Raw genomic sequence first — 23,810 nt, 5'->3', positions numbered from 1 at the left:
CCAGTCCTAGGGGTCAATGACTGTGGCTTTTTCCAGGGTTTGGAAAACCCCTGAGTGGTTTCAGGGGAGTGGGCTTGGGGGTCTCTGCTCTGCTGCCCTGGCCAAACGGGTTTGTAGCAGGAGCAGCTGCCCCAGGAGGAAGTTGCTGCTGGTGGAGGGAAGGAGAGAAAAGGTCAGAGGTGCTTTGAACCTGGCAGGTTTTTCAGTAATTGGGTTCAGGACTCGTTTGAAGAGACAAACAAATTGCTGGGAAGTATTTTTAGTGGGGTGCCTGCAGCTTTTGTCCCAGGAGCTCCCCGCTGGGAGGAATGCCCTGCTCTGGCTGCAGCCCAAGCAGCACGGCCAGGCTGGGCTCCTCCAGGGCCAGGAGAGGAGGGTGAGTGGGACACTCCAGGGACAAGCAGGGAAGGGGTAGCTCCCTTACCTTCATGTCTCACCTTTGCAGAGTTCCATGTGCTTTGTGCAAAGGTTTTTCAGTTCAGGAACAAACTGTGCATCTGCTGCTGGGTCTGCATTGAGAGGGCCCTTCTCCAGGGGTGCTGGGTACTCCCAGATGGGTGACCATGCTGCTGCCTTCCTGGGTGCTGGGTTTGCTCTTGGGCTCCTCTGGGCTGGAGAGACTTTCTGGTTTCCTCTTGAGCTTCTGTTTCTTGAAAGCCTGCTTCAACTGCTCAAAAAACCACTAACAGACAACTGCTTGTGACAGTTTGAATAACCAAAGAGTTTTAAGTCCTGCAGATCAGGGCAGTTTGTTTCAGCAGTTTTTTTTCTCCATAAAAAATCCAAACTTTTGTTGTTGTTAAGGCAGTTGGAGCATGCTAGGCTCCCCAACCCCAGGTGCTGGCTTTGTGGTCCGTGGTATCACCAAGGTTGGTGTGGCTGTTCTGCAGAGCCTTCTTGCAGTTTGCTTTGCAGTGATACCTGTGGTGCCAGGAGGGGCACAGCCATGAAACTGCTTCTGAAGAATATTTATGCCCTGGTGCTGGCAGGGAGGAGTGGTGGCAGTAGCACAGAGCCATGCAAAGCCTGAAGGACATTGCCAGAGGTCTGCAGAGCCTGTGAGGAATGAATGTCTATTGACATTTTCCCCCAAGCACCAGGAAAGGGGGGAGTTGTTTTGGGATTTCTTTAGCCCTCGTTGAACTTGGCGGTGTTGGAAATAACTGGTGAAGTGGCAATGATGGGAGCTTAGCTCTTCCCCAGCATATCATCTGGGGAGGACCCACAGTAGAAGGTTTCTGCTGAAAAAAGGAATATTTTGGGAAGCTTAGGCTTGTGGCAGCAATGACTTTTGCAGACTGGGGCTGTTGTGGAGGCTGGTGTAGCACAACCTCCAGAGCCAACCTGTGGGTTGTGTGTCTCGGGGGGGGGTTGATCTGCATGGTAGGATGTGTCCAGGACAGTGTAGGGGCAGTGAGGCCTTGCTCCTGGGCAGGAGGGAGGATTCCTGCAGGCACCAAGGTCGGGGTTGCTGTGATCACACACTGCCCAGCTCCAGGCTGTGTAGTTACAAGATAGTGCTGTTCAGGCAGTATTTGGGACCAAAGGGAATGAGACCTGAGCATGTGCCTGGAGGGGATATGGGGATTTCACCCTGTTCTTGGATGGCTCAGCCAAGGTATAAAGTCACTGGCAGAGCTAAGACAACAGTGGAGTGATAATAGTCCAGCTTATCCCTCCAGTAGTAAATGGAAATCTTGTACATTTTGGAAAACCAGGTGCTGAACATGGGCAGCAAACCTGGAGCCCTGGAACTCTGCCTGTCTAGCTTGTGTCTGGTGAGTTTGACAGCTACAGCATTAACCCTTCCAGCTTCCTCCAGCCCAGGCTGCACAGAGATGTCCCATGGAAGCCTGAGGTGACCTCATGAAACCACCATAGAAATTTAAGGTATTTCACTAAGCAAAGGAGGATTGAGCTGTTTGATTTTTCTGAATAGCCTCTGATTTTTTCCCTACTTATCTTTTTGAAACTCCTGTTCTCATCGTTCTGGAATCATCACACTGTTTCCTAAAACTAAAGTTTCAGTAAGGTCTGGTTGTATTTTTTAAAATGGAAAAGAGTGAATCTTGTTGGACAACTGTAGGACCTGAGCACAGCTGAACTGCTTTGCAGCCTCGTGGGCCCAACCTCTCCCTGTGTCAGGATCTCTTCCTGAGACAAGAATCATCTGGATAAACGACAGCGTTTGAGTCAGGATTGCTGAGATTGCCTTGAACTGGTACCACAGGTGTCCTACGAGACCAGAAGGCTGGACATTATAAAGCTTTGTCATGATCTAGTGTGTTCCAGTTTGGGAACCCCAGAAAGGACCCCCAGAGTTACTGACAAAGGTGCATTTCAGCAAGTCCACCTGCTACCTGGAGGATCTCACCTTGAGACCTCGGTCAGCTGGGGGTCAGAGCTGCAGAACCAAGCACCTGTAGGTCCCTTTGGGTGACCTGCAGTGACCCTTCCATTCATCCTGGGGGAGATGAGGTGCCCAAGCTGGAGTGGTCACATCTGCCTGCCCTGGGGTGGCTTTGGGTCAGCCCTTCCTTCCAGCACCGACCTGGGGCAGCAGCTTTTGGAAGGCGACGTTTTGCCAGTCGCCGTGGAAGTCAGAGGGACCACCCAGTTCTGATAAGGGCAATTTAGAAAGGAAGGGGAAGATTGTGAAAAGAGGGGCAAAGGGGCACAAAAGGGAAGAAAAAAACCCAACAAAAACCAACCCACTGCTGAACAAAAATGAAGATCAAGACCGCTGTTAAACACACTGCCTGCGAGGGAGGTCCCCACCCTGCCTTTTCTAATCTAGAGCCAGCAAGGATTGTATTAACAGCTTCAACGCAATGGAACAAATTAATCCCTGATGTAATTGAAATCGGTGAGGTCTCACAATAGGTGAGTTTGACCCAGTGGGATAGAAATAGAACAAGTATTGGAATGAAGGAGTGAAACGAAGTCACACTGTTCAGCCATTGGTATTTCATTCCCAGAAACAAAGGCCAGACAAATGCAGAGAATACATGGCTCTGCTGGGCATGGTTGAAAGCTGCTCAATAATATCAAGCTTTGAAGGGTTATTTCTGTGTGGAGAGGAAGTATATAGCAGAGATAGAACAAGCATTAACAAGAAAGAAAGGCAAAGAAAGAAAGGAAGGAAGAAAAAAAAAAAGCCCTGCTCTCTCGTTGCCTGATTGAGAGAGTGGTAAAATAAATACCAGCCTTGAATTAAAAATAAAAACAACAACAAAACAAAGCAGAAAAGACATATCACAAGTGGAGAAAAACAAGGAAAAAAAAAAAAAGCCCTGCTCTCTCGTTGCCTGATTGAGAGAGGTGGTAAAATAATACCAGCCTTGAATTAAAAATAAAAACAACAACAAAACAAAGCAGAAAAGACATATCACAAGTGGAGAAAAACAAGGAAAAGAATTAAGGTGTGAATTGTAGTTCTGGGGAATCAAAACTGTCAAGAGCTCGTGGTGAGAGGTGGTGCCCTGCAGATCCTTCTGCAGCTGAGGTGCATGGCATTGGCTCACTGTGGCTAGCACAAGTAGCAGGAACTGGTCCTACTGGGAAGAGGTGCCCTTTGGTGCTGGGAGGTGGGTTGGTCTCAGCCCCTCTGGCACTGCTGCAGCGTGGCACAAAGCAGGCTCCTGCAGAGGGGTGGGCTCCCTCTTGCAGGCTGCTGAGCTGCTGTTGCTCATGGCAATTGTATTCATAATGTGATTTGGGGGCTGCAGCCAGTGACCTGGTTGTTCTGGGTGAGAATGAGCAGATGCAGGAGGAGATGTGGAGGACGGGGTGCTGGAGCTGGGTGAGGAGAGCTGCCTTGCAGCACTGCAGCAGCCCCAGCAGCACTGGCTGCACCTTTCCTCCCTCTGCCTGCACGGGAGGATGCCTGGGGCTTTAGAAGTCATTAATCAAGGCTGAAACCCTGCTCTTCCCCAGAGAGAACCATTTCCCAGGGTGGAACAAGTTTGAAATGTCACCATCTCAGAAATGATGAGTTTTCACAGTTCTGGCTAAGGCTCACTCCATCAGCAAGAGGAGAAATTTGGGTTTTCTCGAAGTCGGCATCATCTTTCTCTAGAAAATGGCCAAATACTGACTGATGGGCCATAAAACATTCGTTTCCTCAAACTCTCTCAGGTTCCAGTTTCTTGGCACTCCCTTCTGCCTTCCTCATGGTTTCATACCAGGCTCAGGAAGGCTGTTGTCTGACGCCTGAGGGTTGATGGACACGTCGTTATAGGGGAGCTCGATGGCAGTGGTATGTGGCTTGGAAAGCTGGTGGGATCTTGGGAAGATATTGAGGGGTTTGGCTGAGCAGTGGTTGTGTTTCTAAGGGGCTGTGTGTTTGGAGAGAAGGAAGGTCTGACACTGCCTGAGGAGATTTAATATGTGGCCTCTCTGAAAGTGGCAGGCAACTCTCCAGAGAAAAGGAGGCTCTGCTTGCACAGCAGCTTTTGGATCCAAGTATGTGTCACCTTGCTGAGCTGTATGTCCCCTTTTCCAAGCCCTAGCAATGTCTTCTCTTTGGGTCTTGTTTAATGTTTCTGAAATCCAAAGGGAAAGGCAGGCTCGACCCCTTCATCACCCCATTTCCTTCTCCTTTCCAGCTCCATCCCTACATGCCCTTCACTTACAGTGCATTAAACAAAGAGCAAACATCATTGAATTTCACATCCTGCAGCAACTTGAAAGTGCTCAAGTCAAAGAAAAGAGGGCCTTGATTTCAGGGTGTATCTGTGCAGGAGCAGGGAGAGCTCTGGGTTTCTCCCTGGGATGGGCCAGTGTCCCCTGCATGGTCCCATGCTGTGGGGGAGCTCAGCTCCCACCCTGGGTGTGGGCAGGGACTCCTGCAGTGAGGGGAGGTGGAAGTGAAGGTGCCCTGGTGCTTGGCTTTCCTCCTTTCCCAGCATGCTGAACTGGAAGTCAGGAAGAGACTGGGGAAAGGGAAGAGCCTGAATGCATCACAAGGAGGAGCACGAGGGGGAAAAGTATTATTAAAACTAAAAGACACTGTTGATTCAAGAATAAGCAGATGTAAACTAGATATAAATACATGAAACAGATAGAAAACTGAGGCAGAGAATATTAGGGAAGTGTTTCTGAAACAGCCTTCTAAGGAACCAAAGTCAAAAGTTGGTTCATGACTCTATGAACAGGCTATAGTGAGGTACAGCTCTTGTGGAACAAGTTCTTTTGTCATCTGGGCTTATAACATGACATTTATGCTTTTTCCCCATTAAATATATATGTATATATATATATATAAAGTGTTTCAAGGTAAAAGCATTGTAAACACAATTGGTGGAGTGTCTTGTGGAGTCTCATGTCTGTTGCTCAGTCTCACAGCTTATCCTGGAGGACACAGTCATCTCCCAAGACTGGGAGTGCAGCTTAGCTTTTTGGATACTTATTTTTCAAGGAAAAAAATATTTTTTTCTGTGGAAAACAGGAAGAAACAGACACGAAAACCAGGGTCTAAATTCTGTGATTGTGAAAGCCTTGGTTGTGTTTGTACGTTTCTGGCACTGTGCCCCTGCAGCCTCTCTCCTGTTGGATGCACAGAGATTCACTCTGAAGTGCCCATGTCCTTCACTCCAGATCCCTCCTGCACATCTGAATGTGGAGCTACTTTGTGTTAGATGAATTTCCAAATGTGCCTCTAAGCCCAAAGAAGTGAACGTGTCCAAGCCGTGCACATCCACTCCTGCCTGGCTTTGAACTGGGCGCTGGAACCTGAAGGTAACAATATCCTGGCTATGGATTGACTTTGCAGTTAAGAGGAGGAAAAAGCAGCAAATCAAGAGTGCATTGTGTTTCACTGGCTGTCCAGGCTGGCTGTCATGGTGAGCTAGCAAATCCTGCTGTAATTGGCATAGAGGAGTTTTGCCAAAGTCATGGAAACTAAGTGGTTTGTTACTTGCCTTTGCAGACTTGAGATCTGTCTTGGATATCCTCTTGTTGACCTTAGTGAGTTAACTTTCATGTGTTTAGAAGGTCATGGAGAAAATCATTAATATTAGGTTGATTTGATGGCTGAAAGGTAATAAGTATTTCCTGCTTATCAGATGGTGTTTGAAAGGACTTTGAATAGCTTGATTTGTTTATCTTTTGCAATCGGTACAGCCCTTAGCAAGAGGGATTTTGTATTCCTGGTTCAGTTTGGGGAATGACATATGGTTTGCTGGCTGATGGGGCTTGGAGGAGAAAAAGCAAGAAACCAGTCCATTCTGAAGTCCAGCTTCCTTGGCCCTGCTGTGGGCCTTGGACATCTCATGCTGTAACGCTTTGTGACATGAACAATAACAGATTCAGATCCTCTGTTGCTGGGAAGCTCAGCATAGAACATTTGAAGCGCTCAGAGGTTGGTTGGATGGATGGAAAACCCAACCCCGTGAGGATGGCTCAGCCCCACGAGGGTTTCCCTGACCCTGGTGGGGCTGTGGTTGCTTTCTGCTCGCAACAAGGCATCGGTGTTTGCAGGGATGTGGCACAGGCTTGTGTAGCATGAAGGTTTCAGGGCCCCTCTCAGAGGCTTTGGCTGTTCTTGAGCATTTCTTGGATTACTTGATGGTGAAACCTTCGGCTGCGTCAGCAAAATGGTCTTTTCCTCACCCTCCATCTGGGATTTAACAAATAGGAGAGTCATTCTTTAAGCTGAAAGATCGTTGTAAAGTCATTTAAAATGAAATCCACTCATTGTTTGAAAGTCGTTGGGCAAAACAGCACTTGAAAACCTCCCAGTGTGGCCGTTTGAAGGCAGATGTTGTTTCTGGTTTCTGTGGCTGTTTGCAAAGGAGGTAGGACCAAACACACCAACATTAAATGGTTGGGCAAGTACAGCAGCCAGGAGGGAGAGCTGCTTCTTTTCAGGAGAGAGGCATTTCTGATGCTTTGGCTACTTGTGGTCATGGTTGTTTTTAAAAGGAATGCTGTTTATTCCCTTGCTTAAACTTCTCTATTTGCCAGCTGTATTTTTAGGAGGTCTTTGTAGCTGCGTATTCTTGCTGAAAGATGTAGTGGTAAGTAAGTAATAAATGGATGAGGAACTGCTTAAAAAGAGAGAGGAAGAATAAAAATGAAGCTGGATTTGATGCTCTCTGTGTTAACGACTGGGATTTTGCAAACTATGAACCACGGGCAGAGAGTGAGGTGGAGCTGCAGGAGACCCAGTATCCTGAGATGCTCGAGCTGTCCTGCATGGACAGGGCTCCACACTACTTGGGTAGGTTTGCAAAATAGACTGCAACACAACCCCAAACCCCAGCAAAACACTGGAGGGGATATGGCAGGGCAGGAGATCCTTCTCCTGTCTCCAAAGCGTGTCCCATAGGACACGTTGCTGGTCTTGGGGCTGGGAGATGAGAGCAGCCTTTTGTTTCAGGGACCTGTTGTGCTCAGCTTTGCATCCAGAGTCTGTGGGTTTTGCCACCTACAGTGTGGATTATCAGATTAAAAGGCCAAAAATAAGAGATGCTAATTCTGTGCTTGGTGTCTTACTATGCAATAATAATATATTCATAGTTTTAAAAAAATACAATTTAAAAAAATAATCCATTTGCTTTGGTGAACAGAAGTAAAATCCTGATGGTTTCAAGTGGGACTGAGTCTTAAAGACATTTCTGCATCCATTTTTGTGCAGTTGTGATTGTTACAGAAATGTATTTGAGGTGGATGGACTTGGTTTCAGGTGACCTCCTGGAGTGAGTGCTGGCAATCAGCTACTGAGGGAGGCATATGTTACTAATTTTTTTGAGATTTATGAAAGAGACTCTCTCTTATGGTGCATATAAATGGACTTTCTTATCTCAGTAAAGTTAGCTGCTTGAGGGAGTGTGCTCTTCAGGGCAGGGATACTGTGAGAGTGGATTTCAGCAATGATCAAATAGGGTTTATCTCCTGAAATCGACACTGCATGAAATTTTATTTTAGAGTATTGATACTCTCTGCTGGGGGCCAGATGCAGCCCAGGCTGGCACAGCTAATTCCCCTTGGCCACACTCCAGCAGAGCATCCTGTTTCCACAGCGTTTAAGTGTGTGCTTATCTTTAAACAGGCAGCTAAATCCTGGTGGTTTTACCCCTGTGCTGGACCAGGGGTTCTTGACCAGGAGACAGGTCAGCTGCAAGGAGGACTTGCAGAATGTTCCCCCTCCAGGATTTCTTCTCCTGGGCTCCAGCAGGGCTGGTTACTGGAGAAAAAATGGAGTGATACACACTTGGGCTGACTTTATGTCAGGGCTTGGTGTCCTCTGCTGATCCCTGCACCGGGCTGGACAAGGTGCTGGGGTGATGCTGGGGGAGGAGGAGAAGACATCACCCCTCTGGGCTACAGCCTGTCCTTTGTGAGGTGGATGGGGACCCTTAATGAGCTGATCTTGGGCAGGAAAACTGTGAGGAACTTGTGCATGTGGGTTCGTGTCTGCTCAGAGCTGGCTACAAAGCAGGATGCCCAGCACCCATCCAGGCACCACAGGTATGGGCTGGGGTGTGCTCAGGAGACCAGAAAAAGAGACAACTAATACATATTTGGGAAAACAGATTGCCTTTTCCATTTGAAGTTTCCAAGAAAGCAAAGCAACCTGCCCTTCCCCCCACTACAAATCCCACCTGCTTTGGCTTTTTTTTTTTTTTTTTTTTTCCCCTAGAAAAATGTGAAATTCATTAACATGTGGTGAGCACAGTGTAATGACGTCATCTTGATTGAAAATCTGGTTTAAATCTTAAAATGCTGGAGCCAGAATCTTAACTGCAAATAGCCTTGCTTTTGTGGGTAAGAGGCAGACTGTCAGCATCACTTGAGCATCTTTATTTTTAGTAGTTCAGCATCCTTTGCAACAATATCATTCGAGAAGACAGCAAGAAGAGATGTAGGATGCAAAAAAAAAGAATGGATATTACTCATGTTAAAAGCCAAGACCTTCTGTCTGTGCTCAGGGGTAACTGGTGCCTCAGGGGAGGAGAGGGAGCAGAGCCCAGCTTGGGCTCTGGAGATGGGCTCCCCCAGAATTGTGATCCTGCTCCAGCAGGGAGGTTGGACGAGATGATCTTCAGAGGTCCCTTCCAACCCTGAGCACTCAGTGATTCTGCCCTCCCAGCTGGGGCCGGGGCTGCTGCTTCTCTTCCACTCTTGCCTTGGGGTCTGTTTTCTGAGGGTGGGGAATATCACTACAATTGGTGGGATAATTCTTGTCCATCACTTCTTTCAGCACCTTGAATGTCTATTTACACCCAGTGTTACCCTGAACCTCCCATGGCACAGTCTGTGGGTGTAGCTCCTGCAGCCTCTCCTCCTAACTTCTGACAGCAAAATAAGAGACCTGACCTGGTTTCTCTCCTAGGACTTGGGATTCAAACAGCATCAACCCAGCATTTAACAGTGGCAGAAGAGGTGATCCTGCAACATCCCTGTGAAGCTCGTTGCTGCTGCCACTGTGCTGAATATCATGTTTTTGTTTAGGTTGCTTAGTGAAGGTCTGGTGTGAGGCAGCACTGCCTGCCCAAGGTTTTCCTCCTGCTGCTCATCTGGGCGGTTACAAGATAATTAGAAACGCTAAAAAATTATGCTGAGGTTTCGACTTTCTGGGAGTATTTGATTTAGAAATATTTGCTGGTGCGAGATGACAGATGCAGGAGGCTGAAGTGAGACTGTTTTGCCTGTTCTGGCCACTTGCTCGTGGGTGTTTTAGCCTGGCATGGACCTGAACAAGGCTTTATTGACCCTTTTTCATTCGCCTTGCCAGCTCCATCCCCACACCAACATGGCAGAGCACCCCTGATATCAGGCTAGGAGGACAAGTGTGCATTACTGGAGGAGAAATAATAACTCTGCTAGGAGTAATTGTTCCTCTGTCAGCCCCAAACCTAGGCACCATTGAATTCCCCCCTGATTCTTACAGGCACAATTAAATCCCCATGTGATTCTTATTTTGTGGTGGATTTGGTCTGTTCCATGCAGCAGTGCACAGGGTTAGAGCAATGAGTTTTATTTAAACAGTCTTTGTCTTGGTCAAATTAAAAATTATCTTTTGTGCAGTAGTTTTGTGTGTTTGCCACTCAATAATCTTTTGCATTTGGTTTCTGAATGATTTATTGTCCTGTGAAGGGGCTCTGCCACCAAAATTGTGTCCATCTGTGAGTTTGGAGTGGGTAGCTTGGATGTTGTGGTGCAAACACTTGCTGGGACAGATTGTGGAGTGATTTCTGGGCTCTAGTGTGAAGTACTTTTTGGTGTGTGCTGCCCAGCCCCCCTTCAGGAGGGCACCTTGAGAACATCTTGGTTGTCTGGTCCTCTGACCTTGGGCAAGGATGGAGAAGTTTCTAGGAGCAAATCCAGGAATCCTGTTTCAGTCTTTTTTGGGAACCATAAGTTAAGATAGGAAACAAGATCTCCAAGGAAGGGCAGATGTGATAGAGAAAGTTTCTGGTAATATTTTAAGGCTGTAGTGAACTATGGTTAATTTAATCCACTGGCCAGAAAAAAAAAAGTAGATGAAGTGTCTCAAACAGAATCACAGGATTTTTGGAGTTGGAAGGGACCCTAAAGATCATCAAGTTACAACTCCCCTGCACGGGCAGGGACACCTCTCACTAGAACAGGCTGCTCAGAGCCCCATCCAACCTGCCCCTGAATGATCAGACCCTGCTGATAACAGCCTCATGGCTGGGCATGCTGGGTTGCCTCTTGCTGGTCCTCATCCCCAAGCCATGGCCCTGCTGAGGCCAACAGAGATGCATCCATAGGCTTTCACCAGTGAGCTGGCTTCACTTAAAAGCAGAGCTGGCACAAAAGTGAGGCTGAAGAGTCCCTGTGTAGAGATTACGCTTCTATCCTAGTAGGTTTTATGCCTGTGCAAGCTGGAGTCCATTCTGCTGATGTCAGCATAAATAGGTTTTCCTCTTTACTTCTTCCCTGCAGTTCATCTGGGGCTTCAGTGCAGCTGCTGAAGGTGCAGCACAAATCCCCTGAAATGGACTTGTCAGTTCCCTTCCTCCCGTGTGTGTCCGTGCAACCTGGGAGAGGCTGTGCACGTGTAAAGGAGAGATGAATTTATGGCCAGCGTGGCTGATTGGGATTAAATCAAAGCAGGACCCAGTAGAAGTTTTGCCTCCAACCCCCAACCCTCCCCAGGAGTTTGACTGTAAAAGCCTGGGTCTGGTTTACTGAGCAGAGCCAGCTCAGGCTAGAGTTACACGCCGAGCGCCTGATACCGCGGCTGCAACTGTCAAACCAAGGGCAGCCAAGTCCCAGTCCTCTCGAGCCACGTGCCCTTGGCAGGTTGATGTGCAGCCGTCCCATCCAAGAGGCTTGTTTTGTTTCATGGTCTGTCCCGTTCTCTCTCCCCATCCCACCTCAGATGTTTGCTGCCGAGGAGAATGTAGATTTTCGGATACACGTGGAGAACCAGACGCGAGCGCGGGACGACGTGAGCAGGAAGCAGCTTCGGCTCTATCAGCTCTACAGCAGGACAAGTGGGAAACACATCCAAGTGCTCGGCAGGAGGATCAGTGCCAAAGGAGAAGATGGAGATAAATATGGTAAGAATATTTACCGGGATCCCTCAGAAACTCCAGGTCAAAGGCTTTCTTCCTGTATGTAGGGCTGAGTGCCTCTGGGGAGAAGAGGAGCAATAAAAAACAGGGTAAAAGGGGAAAAAAAAAACACCTTTCTGGGTTAAGAACAGGGGGTTTGTTGTGGTGGAGCAGGCTGCCAGTCTGGCTCCTAGCAGCAGGCAGTTCCCACAGTAGTGTCATGGCCCAAGCTGTTGGGGTATGAGGGTGTTTGAAGGGAACAATCTATTTCTGCCCAACGCATGAGGTCACAGCGTGTCTGCCGGGATTCATAAAGCTGCCAGGTTGGTGCCTGGGGATGTTCTTTCCCCATAAGCTCCAGGCTTGCATTTGGGTGAATCCAGTGCTTCAGTGAAGCACTCTCATTGGTGGGGACGTATTTGGTGTGGGCTGAAATGAAGCAGACTTTGGAGCTTGGAGAGTACCCTAGAGCTTTAGTTGAATCTTGGGGAATGTGGATTCTGCAGGAGGGCAACTAATGGACCTTCCCCTAGGTCAGCAGCTTGCTCAGCTGTCCTCACTGTGCTTTGCACACAAGCAACATGCTGGAGAGACTGCTAGCAGGCTGAATGATGAAAAAACCTTGTAGTTCTGGTACATTTTGAGACGGTTGCAGCAGAGACACTTCTGTTGAGTTGGTTTCTGGAAGAATCTGGGGGCTGTGCAGATAACTGGTCCTTTTTCTCTCATGGATGTAAAGCCCCTTGTGCTCACACGTTGCTGCAGAGGGTGTGGGTGTGTGTGTGTTGACCATGGATGTTCACGTGTGGTTGACTTCCCATGCAGCACTGCTGAGGTGCAGGTGGGCTGCCAGGATGCTGGGTCAGAGTCTGGGAAGGGTTGTTTCCCAGGGGAGCTTCAGGCAGGATGAGGCACATGCTGTGCCCAGCACAGGGGGCAGCACGGGTGGAAGAGCTGTCTGAGTTGTGCCATGGGAGGAGCTGACAGCTAGAAAGCACCTGGCTGGTGTGAAACCAGCCCAGTCTCTGCCCTGAGGTCTCATCAACCTTGTCCTTTGTCATTCCAAAATCTCCGGATGAAACGGGTGGAAAGTGTCACTTGGCTGCTAATTATTGTGTCATTTTATTGTGTTCCCCCTCTTCAGGTTTGATATGTAAACCAGTGGCTGCCTGCTGGCTGCTCCCTCCCAGGGCAGCTCTTGCAGGGCCTGTCAGGTACCGGGAGGCAGTTTTCCTCTCCATAAAAGCAGGCAGCACTTTCCGTGGGGTGCAGCAGGGAAGTGTGCCCGTGAGCAGCTGACAAGTGCTAATTTATGTGTCAAAGCCCATCTTGTCCCCTTCATACATATGCAATCGTGTCTGGGCGACAAACCCTGGCGCAGGAGCGCAGGAGCGGTGGCCAGTGGGGATGCTGCACAATTGCAGAGCCTGGCATTTCCCATCTGGGGAGCTCCCTGGTGCCTCAGCACCCAATCCTCTCCACTCCAGGTTGTTGGCATCCTCTGGACAGCATGGGGTGCTCCGGCCACGGAGGCCGTTTGCTGCCAGCCCTCCTGCTCCCTCCCCTGTGCCTCCTAATCAAACTCCGTGATGCGTCAAAGCTGCAAAGCCTTCCCATCCCTGGCTGTGCTGAAAGGTTATGGAAATCTGTTCATCATCTTGCTTGGCACGGGAACACTTAGAGCATGATAATCGGGGAGACAGTGAGGTGGGGCGTGGAGGTCCAGGATGTGACCACGCAGAGCTCCTGGCTGTGATAATGAAGGGGGGAGAGATGTTGGAGTTACTGAAGTGAGAACCATCTGTGTTACAGCCAAAACTGGATACAAAGGCAATGACACAGGATTCATTATGTGCCGGGAACCCCTCCCCCCGAGGCATTATTATGGAGTAACCTTTGATCAAGACCAGAGAGAGGCTTAAACCAGGTCTGGGGATCTCAACAGTTGCAAACTTTTGATCCACATCTCCGTCTGGCTGGTCGGATCTGCCTCTGAAGGAGGACACCTTTCCTCTCCTGCAGCAGATGGTTGGTTTCCCTCCTGCTCTTTTTCTCTTCCCTTTTTCCCTGCTTCTGCTCTGGCACAGGGAGTCAGAGCCAGGCTCAGTGCTGGGGAGTGCCCAGCTCCTCTCTTGGCTGCCTTGCCCTTGCAGACGGTGCAGCTTCTCCACTGCCTTAACCCTGTCCCCACTGACAGGGGAGGTGATGGGGGTTGATGTCCTAAGTATTCCAGCCTAGGGAAGGCTTTGGGGGGATAAGCAAGAGCCAATGTCTGAGAAAAGGCAAGAGATCACAGAACCACAGATGGGTTTGGGCTGGAAGGGACCTTGAAGACCATCTAGTTCCACCCCCCTGCCATGGGCAGGGCCACATATTGGGAAAGGTGCCCATGAGCTGACTCCAGCCCTGAGTTTTCCCAACAGCTCAGTCCTGTTAGGATAAGGTAACATCAGGCAGGACAGACTGTCTCGATGTGGGTAGCTCTGTGGAGCAGAGCAGCAGTGGCTACAGCCCACAGTGCTCATCACCAGTAATTAGCACCAGCCAGTGTTAAGGATGGGGGAGCTAATAACATTTTAGCACCTCTTTCTCCTCTGCTACATTCACAACTGGTGAAAGAACAGTGTCCAAGCAAAGAGATGTGCTTTTTCTTTATCTCTCTCTTCTTTTTTTTTGCACAGAGACAGCTTCCAAATGGCTGGCGTGGGAGGGATGACCTGCCTTTGAAGGGGGGTTAGTTTTATGGCAAGCTTTTATTGGCTTCTGTCAAGCTTCTCACCTCTTGCTGGAAGAGAATGGCCAGAAAAGAGGGGAAGTGGCAAATCTCAGGCAGTGAATTGCTCGTTTCCAGGCAGCCACCATGAGTACAGCAAAATGACCAGCCAGCCCTGACTCAGGGACAGGGGGCCTGGCAGGACTGGGGGGGTCCTGTCTGGAGGAAGCCCCCTGGAATATTTCATCTGGGTCTGCTAATGCCACGTGCAAGGGAAAATGCATGCTCTGCAGCACATTGTTTTGCTGGCATAATAATTCCAGCATGGAATTTTTGGTTTGTGACTTCTTCGGGGCCAAGATCTGGCCCCATGTGTTGAATTATTAAATGGCAAATTAAGTCAGTTAATAGAATTAATTGAGTCGATGTAATGCTTTTAATCAGATGGATTTGATCCCTTCTCAGATGAATTAGAATCCATTAACAGATAAGTCAATTATTGGACTAAATTAAATCTAATAATAATGCCTGCTGCTCACAGCAACACTAATTAATCTAAATACACTTGCCTATCTCCCTAGGTTGTTAGTGATTTTTTTTTTTTTTTTAAGGCTTAATTGATGTTCCTAAAGTGCTCTGAGATCTTTAGATACCAGACCATCTATGTGAGCAAAATATTATCTCTTAGCAGGCTATAAACTAATTAAAAGCCTGATCTATTTACAGATTGCATTTTTACTTTAATCTCTTCAACCTATTCAGAAGGAGTTTGCATTGGCCCAGAAAACCAATATTCCTGTTATAAGCTTATTATTACTTTACAGGTTCCTAAGTGGTCCTTTCATTCAGAAAATGAAAGGGGGAAGGAGAAAAAACAACCCTTAAAGTGCTGACAGGAAGAAAAAGAAAAGGACCTGGAACCTTTATATTCCACCTCCGATAAATGGTACAGATAGGGAAGAGAGGGATCAGTGACCTGAAACCTTAGATCCTTTCATTTATTTTCATTTCACAAAAGGCAGAAGACATTCTATCCTGTTTGCTCACGATCTTTGTATCCGGCGCAGTTGGGGAGACAGAGCTCTCTTGGTTGGCTGAAGGCATTTTTTGCCTCATTTGTATAGAAAAGGACCTGGAACCTTTATATTCCACCTCCGATAAATGGTACAGATAGGGAAGAGAGGGATCAGTGACCTGAAACCTTAGATCCTTTCATTTATTTTCATTTCACAAAAGGCAGAAGACATTCTATCCTGTTTGCTCACGATCTTTGTATCCGGCGCAGTTGGGGAGACAGAGCTCTCTTGGTTGGCTGAAGGCATTTTTTGCCTCATTTGTATTTCACAGCCATGTGATTTTATTTATTTTTTTTTTTTTTGTTTAATTTGCCCCTGGCTACTGCTGTCCTGTGGGGCAGTGAGGAGCAATAGGCACCAGGGGTCTTTGGGCTTCCCCTCTCTGTGGAGGGAACTTTTCTTCGTGGCCAGTGCTCGGGTGCCCTGAGGGCTGGGAGGTGGTGTGGTGATTAGTTGGTGTGTTCCAATAGTTTGTCCATGGACCTAGTCTATCAAAAAAAATACATTATAAAATCTTGGCTCCCCCAGAAGGTTATAAATCATCCATCTTTTAAACCATCTAGTTTATGGCCCAGGAGGCTTTGTCTGAGGACACCCCACAGCACACAGGTATGACCTGTCTTCTTCTGAGCATCCCATAGCTGCTGGCCTTCCCAGCCCCCACCCAGAGCCAGTGAAATCCTCTCAAAGGCTTTCCCTGATTTCAGTGGGCTTTAGCTCAGGACTCAAGGGATGCTCCTGAGACAGAAGGTTTGGGGAGGTGAACAAAGCATGGGTTTACCAGCAGAGTGTTGACAAATCTGGGGTCAGGCAGGCCAAGGAATGAAGCAAATTCAAGAAAGAGGTGGTATGATGCATGATTACCTGCACAGTAATGTCACACCCCATACAGATATGCTTTTTTAGGTGGAATGGGGAAATGGAAGAGCTCAAGGAGGTGAGTGCCTCCTTCTTTGGGTCAACCCAGCCTGGGTGATGTGCTCCACAGCTTGCAGACCCTGCCTTCTGTTCTAGTTGGAGCTTCCCAGAGATGCCAGTGGACAAGCCCATGGAGAGCATATTACAGCTGTCTAGACATCAGCCACACTCCGTCCCCACCAGAGATTTCATTTGTGGTAGAAATGGGCTCTGTTCCACGAGGAGGTGTAATACGTGTGGAAAATATTATTACAGCAAAACAGCCTCCTTTAATTGACTCTAAATTTTGCAGGATTCCTTCCTAGGTTTGGGTAATCCTGTGCTCTCCAGAATTAATGAGCTGACATAGCACTTCTTCGGGTTTGGCAGCCTGACAGCTAATTTAGAACTCCCTAAACTCATTTCACTAATGACTCCCATTTGTTCTATCTCAAAGCCTGGAAACAAATGCAAAATACCAGTGCCATTGTCCCATCTTTAGCAAGTCATTCTTTCCCCTCGGTATTTCTGGCACCTTAACAGCAAGCTGCCTGGGGAAACCTGATTAACCCTTTCCCTTCCTAGAGGAGTTAAAATCAACTTTCATCCTCCCTCCTGGGAAGATCAGGAAGAAAAAAAACCACCTCATTTTGGCTGGAAGGTGCAGAATTAACCTGCAAGGAAGATGGGAGATGTTAGTGATTTAGTCTGGTGAAATACACCTGCATTTCCACAAGCTGGACATTCCAAAACCTGCTTTTCTTCCTAGGAGCCACATAGGTGCCCAGGGCTTGTCCATCCCAGTGCAGCTCAGCCCCAAACCCCCAGGAACTGGGTTTGCTGTGTAATTTATCCTGCTGACCCATCAGGATGGCTGCTTCCTATTTCACCGACGTGTCGCTGCTCCAGTCTCTTCCCATTACAGGTTCTGATGTGACAACAAGACAAATAATTATTATTTTTTTTTTTTTTTAAAAAAAGACCTTTTATCTTCTAAACCATTTATTTTCACTTACTTAGCCCGGGGGCAGGGCTGACCTCGGCGTGTGGGATGATCACTCACCCTGGCAGCTGTACAGTCATCTGGGTCCTGGGGACGGGCGAGCGGAGGAGCCTTCGCCGTCCAGCTGCTGTGCTGTGTGTTGTGGCTCTGGTTTGGTTTGGGTTTTTTTCTCCTTTCCCAACATCCCTCGATTGCTGTATCAATTAATTAATTACTTTCCTCCATATGTTTCCCCTTCTCCTCTGCAGTGGGGCAGTGAAGTTTTTCCTTTGAAAGCAGGCGTGGGGATGAGCTCGAGCTCGCTGCTCGGTTGAACCGTGTGTGGGGCAGCTGGGGATGGGGATGGGGATGGAGCTGGGGATGGGGATGGAGCTGGGTTTGGGGCTGGGTTTTGTGATGAAGCTCCCAGCTGTGGTAGGCCAGCAAGGAGCCTTGGCTGCCCTCATCTTCCAGGTGACTCTGAAGGCTTGGCAGCCGTTTGAAACGCGCTGTGAGTTTCAGGCTTCTCTATTTTTCCCCTTCTGCCTTCCTCTGTGCCAGGGTAGGGGAAAGCTCTGCTGAGCTGGATGAGAAGTTTGGCATGAAAAATGTAAACCTTTGCTTTTTGATTGGTGACAAACTGATTTAAAACCATGTATTTGCTGCCAGTTTCCTTGTTGGTAAAGAAGTCCCAGAGCTTCACCCCTGAAGTTCAGCTCTTTCTCCAGCAGTCCCTGTTTTTTTACCCTTAGTAACAGCAGAAGCTGTTGTTTGTTTTTCTTCTGATACTACAGTGATTTTTGATTTCCCTACTTCTGGACTTGAGATAGCTTAAAGAGCTTTGACTTTCAGGGAAACCAAACAAAAATCACCTTTTTGCTCTGTGTCTGAACTCCCACGTCTCCATAATCACTGACTAGGGTTTGGAAAAGATAGGCCTGTCTGTCAGTAAATATTAGGGACCCAGAAATAATGAAGCAAAGTAATTTAGCAGCTCTGCTGATATTTAGTAATTTTTAATTTTGGCATGTGAGCTACAAAGTGAAAAAATCTTTATTTTCATTCAAGTCATAAAAGGGTTTTTGTTAACAGTTTGTGTGTGTATGTAATTCTGTGCTGTGATTTAAGTGTTCCCATTAGAAATGCAGAATAGGAAATAGGATCCCATCTGTGAGCAATTTAAGAGGAAGTGAGACAATGGAGTCGATTGCTGCTTCAGTTTAGATAATCAATACAAATATTATTAGTATAGTGATTCATCTTCTGAGACACTTTATGAAAATGTGAATGCCAGACCCTGAAGACAGGTCAATATGATATTGTCTGTTCCTGCCTTGCTGTGATTATGGGTTTTTTTTCCCATGAAGCTCAAGCAGCTGCTTTGCTCAATGTTCTTCCCTGGCTGTGATGAAATAAGATAGAAGGAAAGTTAGGGCTTCCCTTTCTCTGTGGCTCTGAAAATGCACTGTGCATTACAAAGATTACTACTATTTTTGTCAGGAATTTGTACCTGGGGGCTGCTGGGTGGACACTGGGAGATGATCTTTAAAGTCTGTTCCAACCTGAACCATTTTATGATGAAGTTCTGAAAGAAGTTTGCATCATTTTACATATATTTCTAGGCCATGAGTGACTCTGTGCACAAATGCTGGGAGTGCTCCTCTGAGTTTATTGCAGTTGGTTTATGTCAGTGTCTGTTATCAAGCTTTGTGTCGTGGTCTCTGAGGTTTTGCCATATCTAAGCTTTCAGTCAGTGATGAATTCAAGTTGGTTCTTGGGATGAATTAAAAGGATCCTGTGAATAAGCTAGTCTGCCTATCTGAAAGGGGGGTTAAATTGTTTTTACTGTGGGGAGGGGGAAGGAAAACACCTTCAACAAATTGTATGTTTGGGCTTTGGTGCACGTGACCATCAGGGTTGTCAAGTGGCCACTGAGATTTGTCCTTCATAAGCAATGGGTGGAGGAAACGAAAAGTGACAATGGATGGGAAATTCAAAACTTGCTATGTAAAGAACACACTTCTGGTGGGAGATCCCACGGGATGTCACTAGGTGGCCATTGGAGAGACCTGAAGTCAGGTGCTTCCTTTGCCTGAGACGTGTTGGTGATGTTAGCCAAGTCTCTCAGCTGGAGCATCTCCCACACTCCTCTTTGCCCAGGTTAGGTGGTGGGACACTGGGGCTGGACCCTGTAGGCAGTGGAGGGAGCAGGACCTTTGCTTACATATAACAGATGTCATCCTGTCTACTTTCTGCTGTGTCCCTCCCTCATTTTCAATATAAGGGTTGCACCATTCCCTCACCTCTTAGGTGTGCCATCAGGATAAAAGCACGTGGAGAGGTGCTAAGAGATGGTGGCAATGGACACCATGTTGGTAGCCTGGTTAGAAGTTATTATTTGGTGTTTCCAGGTGCTGTGGGACCATCCCTGTTTTCAGGCTGGGGTTTCCTCAAGAGAAGCTTTTATAACAAAAATAAGCCACTTGAATTGCTCAGATTTCCCCTCAGCTCTTTTAAGAACCAGATAGTCAGGAATTTCCACAGCTAGGAGGTGGAGCACAGCAAACATACCAAGGCCAGGAGCATGGGAGAGAAGAGCCCTGTCCCCTGGGAAACCTCCCCGAGCCTCGGGCCTGGGGGAAGGTGAGAACAGCGATGCTCTGGGGAGGAGAGATTGCTGATTCGTGGTGCTTGGAAATCTGGAAGAGTCCAAAAAGGGAACTGAAAACACTCCCCAAAAGTGACTATCTGTGGCTTGAATGAAATAGTGTCCGATCAGCACTCAAAAACCACTGGATCCAGGCCCTTCCAATACTGGCATTTTCCAGAGTGCCTGCTAGTCGGACGCAGAGCAGAACCCGTGTGGGGCGGCTGAGGGCTCAGCGCTCGCAGGAGGGGGGAAGCCTGGAAGTAGAGGGAGTGAGGAGGCCAAATACAACCCCTGTTTTTTCTTACTTTGGAGGAAGAGACAGGGCATGGGGGTCGGAGGGAGGTGGCTGGGTGGCTGCACTCTGTAAGCATCCCTTTTCAGGAGCTGTGCCAGCAATAATGGCACATGCTTTGGTCCCTGGTGAATGTTAAGTATTTTCTGAATTTAACAGACAATTCATGCTTTTATGGTGATGTAGGAGCAGAGGCCTCCTAAATGTCTCCTGAGCTTTGAGTCTCCAACTTCTGCTGTAGTGGCTTCGGGGATGTGCCTGTTCTTTACTGCTGCTACCTGAAGTGCTTGATCTTGAGGAGTCACTGGGTAGTTCTCAGATTTGTTTTGCCCTCATCCCTGCGAGCTGGAATGGGTGCCTAAAGGCCTTCTCCTTTGCATTCACAGCTGCTGAAAAGGTGCCTTTCTTCCCAAAGCATTAAGAAAAAAGTCCTGCCATCTGCTGTGATCCTGCCTTCTCCCAGCTGTAACACCTTTGGGTCTTTTCCACCAGGTTTCCCAGCCATCACAGCTAGAAGGCAGCTGTGCTGGCTGGAAGGATTCAGCCCTAGGTAGTGAGGTGGGGACAAATCCTTGTTCTCTAATGCTGCTCATCTGCTTCTGTTCCTCATCCAACAGCCATCTCAGTGGGACAGAGGAGGAGATGTTGCACCTGAGTGCTGGGATGGTGAGGGAAGCCACTGGTGTTTGAGCATAGGGTAGGCTTGGGCTCCTGGCTTCAGGCTGGTGTGGCTTGTGTGGTTTGTTTTGCTGATGTTCTAGAGTGCTTTTGGAAAGACAAGCAGCAGAGGAAATGGGTGGTCAGATGTGAGAGGGGAGCTTTAGCAGCAGGGGATGTCACCCACCACTGCTGGAGGTAGTGAAAACCTCTGTGGAGAAGCAGCAGGGGAGAGCTAAGAGTAGGTTGGCCTGTAAATGTCAGATAAATCTTAGAAAAATCATGTCCAAATGGCCTCAACACTGGGCCAGAGACAGTCATGAGGCTCACAGTGTGTCTGTGCTGCCTGTGTGGTGGGGGTGAGAGGGGTGTTCTCCCCACAAAACCCCTGGTCCTGCTCTGGCAGAGCATTGCAGGGGTGAGTGTTGAAGCAAACTGAGGGTGCTTTGGGTTCCCTGTTTCACATCACGTTGTCTGGAGGAAGAGGGTGAACTCTGCAGCTGCTGAAAGCTGGTCTTGTCCTGTTGGGATCAGTGATGTTGTCCCAGGTTCCAGCAGCCCTGGAACTAAAGGTAACTTCATTATAAATCCCAAATAACACTTCTGCTGGTCACATGGAGGGATCACAGGGCTGGACCTCTGTTACAACTGAGGCCTGATTATCCTCTTTCCTACACTCATGAAACTCCACCGACTTCAGCAGAGCCATTCCTGGAGCTCCTGTGTGAGACTGAAAGGAGATTAAGTGCCCAGCAGTGCCTCCCATTCCTCCTATGTCTTGCACCTTTGTTAAGACCTTGCATTTCAAACCATTTCAGCCGGTGGGAGGCAAATCAAAGCTGTTAGGTTTTAGCTGGTGACAATGGTGGGGTGCTGTGTGGGGTGCCCAGCCCCTTGCTTTTGTGCAGCGTTTGCTCAGCAGTGATTCTTGCCTTTATTTCATTTGCTTCTGCATCTGCATTTGTAACCGTTGGGGTTTTTTTCAAGTTAAGTTTCTGACCGGTGACTCATTAGGAGTAAATAGGCAAAAGGATATTGGCTTTACACCTACTCATTTGGGGGTGCTAACAAGCAGATGTAAGAGCTGTATAGTCACTGGGTAAATTGTTCCACCTGGGAGGACTGCAGGAGGGGAGATAAAAAGCACTGCAAAGAAGCTGTACTTTTGTTTCTAGCTCCCAGCTTTGGTTGTTCTTGCAGCCATAATGAGTTTGGGAGAACATATGATGGTCACCATTGCTGCAACCTGATTTTAGCTTCACCAGCTTTTTCTAGCACTGAAACTATGAGACCTGTGTGGGCCTGAGAAGGAGCTAAGGTCCTAATTAGAAGATGCTAAATATGTTGGCTTAGAAATGAGGTGCCCATTATGGTGGCTGGTGGAACAAGCCCTCTTCCTGCAGGATCTGTGAGTGCAGGGTGGCAGATGTGCCAGGACCTGTGTCACTCAGGAATGGGCTTGGAGACAGAGGAGCTTTCATATACCTGCTGCAGGTACCAACAGCACAAACACTTGGGGGGTGGGACACCCACCAGGTAAACATGGGTCAGTGTGGCTCCATGGACTGTGGCTGCAGGGTTGGCAGAGGGTCATGGTCAGGGGCAGCTCGTGCCTGCTGAGGTCTGCTCTCAGGTTTTCTGGTGTTGGGACCCAAGTTGGCTGCAGATGTGTCTGTCCCTCTCCAGCTGCATCTGGGATGTGGTGACCACACACCCTTAGGTGTGCTTAAATCAAGGCAAAGATGTTGGCTTTCTCAGGAAGAGTAAGGTATTGCAATGGAGGTGGAAAACAGCTGAGGAGTGATGGTCCCAAGGAGTGACAGTCCCTAGCCCTGGTGGTCCTGCTCTGAGCAGGGAGTGAGCTGGATGCTCTCTGGAGAGCCTTCCCAGCCTCCATGATTTTGTTATTTGGTGTGTGACTTTCACCACGGTCAGAACAGAACGGGCAGATAGTCATCAATGATGTCTTGCTTCAAAGGCAGTGGTTCTCCTCTGGAGCCATTCAGTGGGACCCTTAAGAAATGTCTTTTCATGGTCTGTCCCTCCCTTTTTCTCCTTGTGATTTTTGTACTGAGATTTTTAAGAATTTATGTTATTTTAAACATTTGCTGTAGGCAACGTTTTCTGCTCTGTCACTTGAGTCCTTCTGCCTTTTCCTTCAGCTTGGCATGACCCACTTGTGTCTGTAAAGACAGCACCATCTGCACAAGGGTATATCAACCAGTTTGTCTTAGAAGGTGTGTGCTGCTTAGTGGAGAGGCAATAACCAGTTATCATCTCTGCTCCTTTCTGGACACAAATCCAGTTTACCGTGTACTTGGAATGGAAGGAAGGAGTCCCTGGTCCTGCTGTAGCTCCTGCTCTCTGGCTGAGGCTTCCAGCCTCACTCCTCAGTGCCTGACCTGGCTGCAGCCAATATCTGTCTCTCAGCAGGAGGAATCTGAGGAAATGCAACAAACTTCAGCTCCTGGGGCTAAATTGTTGTGCTCTGTAACAGCAAACTGTGTCGAACTAATTGACAACCAGCTTTAAACCTACCCCAATCAAGCCAATACATTGATTTATTTTTTCCTCTCTTACTGAGTGCTAAGCAGCTCCCAGCTTGGTTTCCTCCCCAAGAACTGGATAACTCATCTATTGTGTGGTAAAACTGATGGGCCGTTTTGACCTCCATACAATCCTTTCAGTCCGTGGAGGGAGGAAGGAGTTTCTTATACTCGTATGAATGTTTGACCGCTTCAAAAAAGCCCAACAACAGAAAAAACCAGCCCAACCCAAAACCACACACAACAACAAAAGATGATCCATTTTCTCTGGATGTCTTTGAAAGAAGCTTAGTTTAGAGACAGACTGGAGAGAAAGGCTATTGATTTTGTTTGACCTCCAAACAGGCTGCGGTCAGTATATTTTCCCTGTTGGAAGCGGCTCAGGGCTCTGAATTTCCATGTCAGCGTTTGTATTCTGAAGTGCACTGGAGCTTTTACTGCTTCTCCAATAAATAGCAAGCTGTAGGGA

The 23,810-nt window shown here is 47.9% G+C and overlaps 1 protein-coding gene across 1 annotated transcript in view; it reads left to right on the top strand.

Annotated features, from left to right (window-relative positions):
* Nucleotides 1-23,810, top strand: part of FGF18 (fibroblast growth factor 18) — a 72,782-nt gene that overhangs the window by 16,901 nt on the left and 32,071 nt on the right. Inside the window, exon 3 of the mRNA XM_010005469.1 lies at nt 11,354-11,534. Coding sequence (XP_010003771.1) covers nt 11,354-11,534 — 181 coding nt within the window. The remainder of the gene's footprint in view (nt 1-11,353; nt 11,535-23,810) is intronic.

The sequence above is a fragment of the Chaetura pelagica genome, unplaced genomic scaffold, assembly GCF_000747805.2.
Source record: "Chaetura pelagica isolate M959 unplaced genomic scaffold, ChaPel_1.0 scaffold581, whole genome shotgun sequence".
Taxonomy (NCBI): Eukaryota; Metazoa; Chordata; class Aves; order Apodiformes; family Apodidae; genus Chaetura; species Chaetura pelagica.
This window is presented reverse-complemented; position numbering and strand designations above follow the sequence as displayed.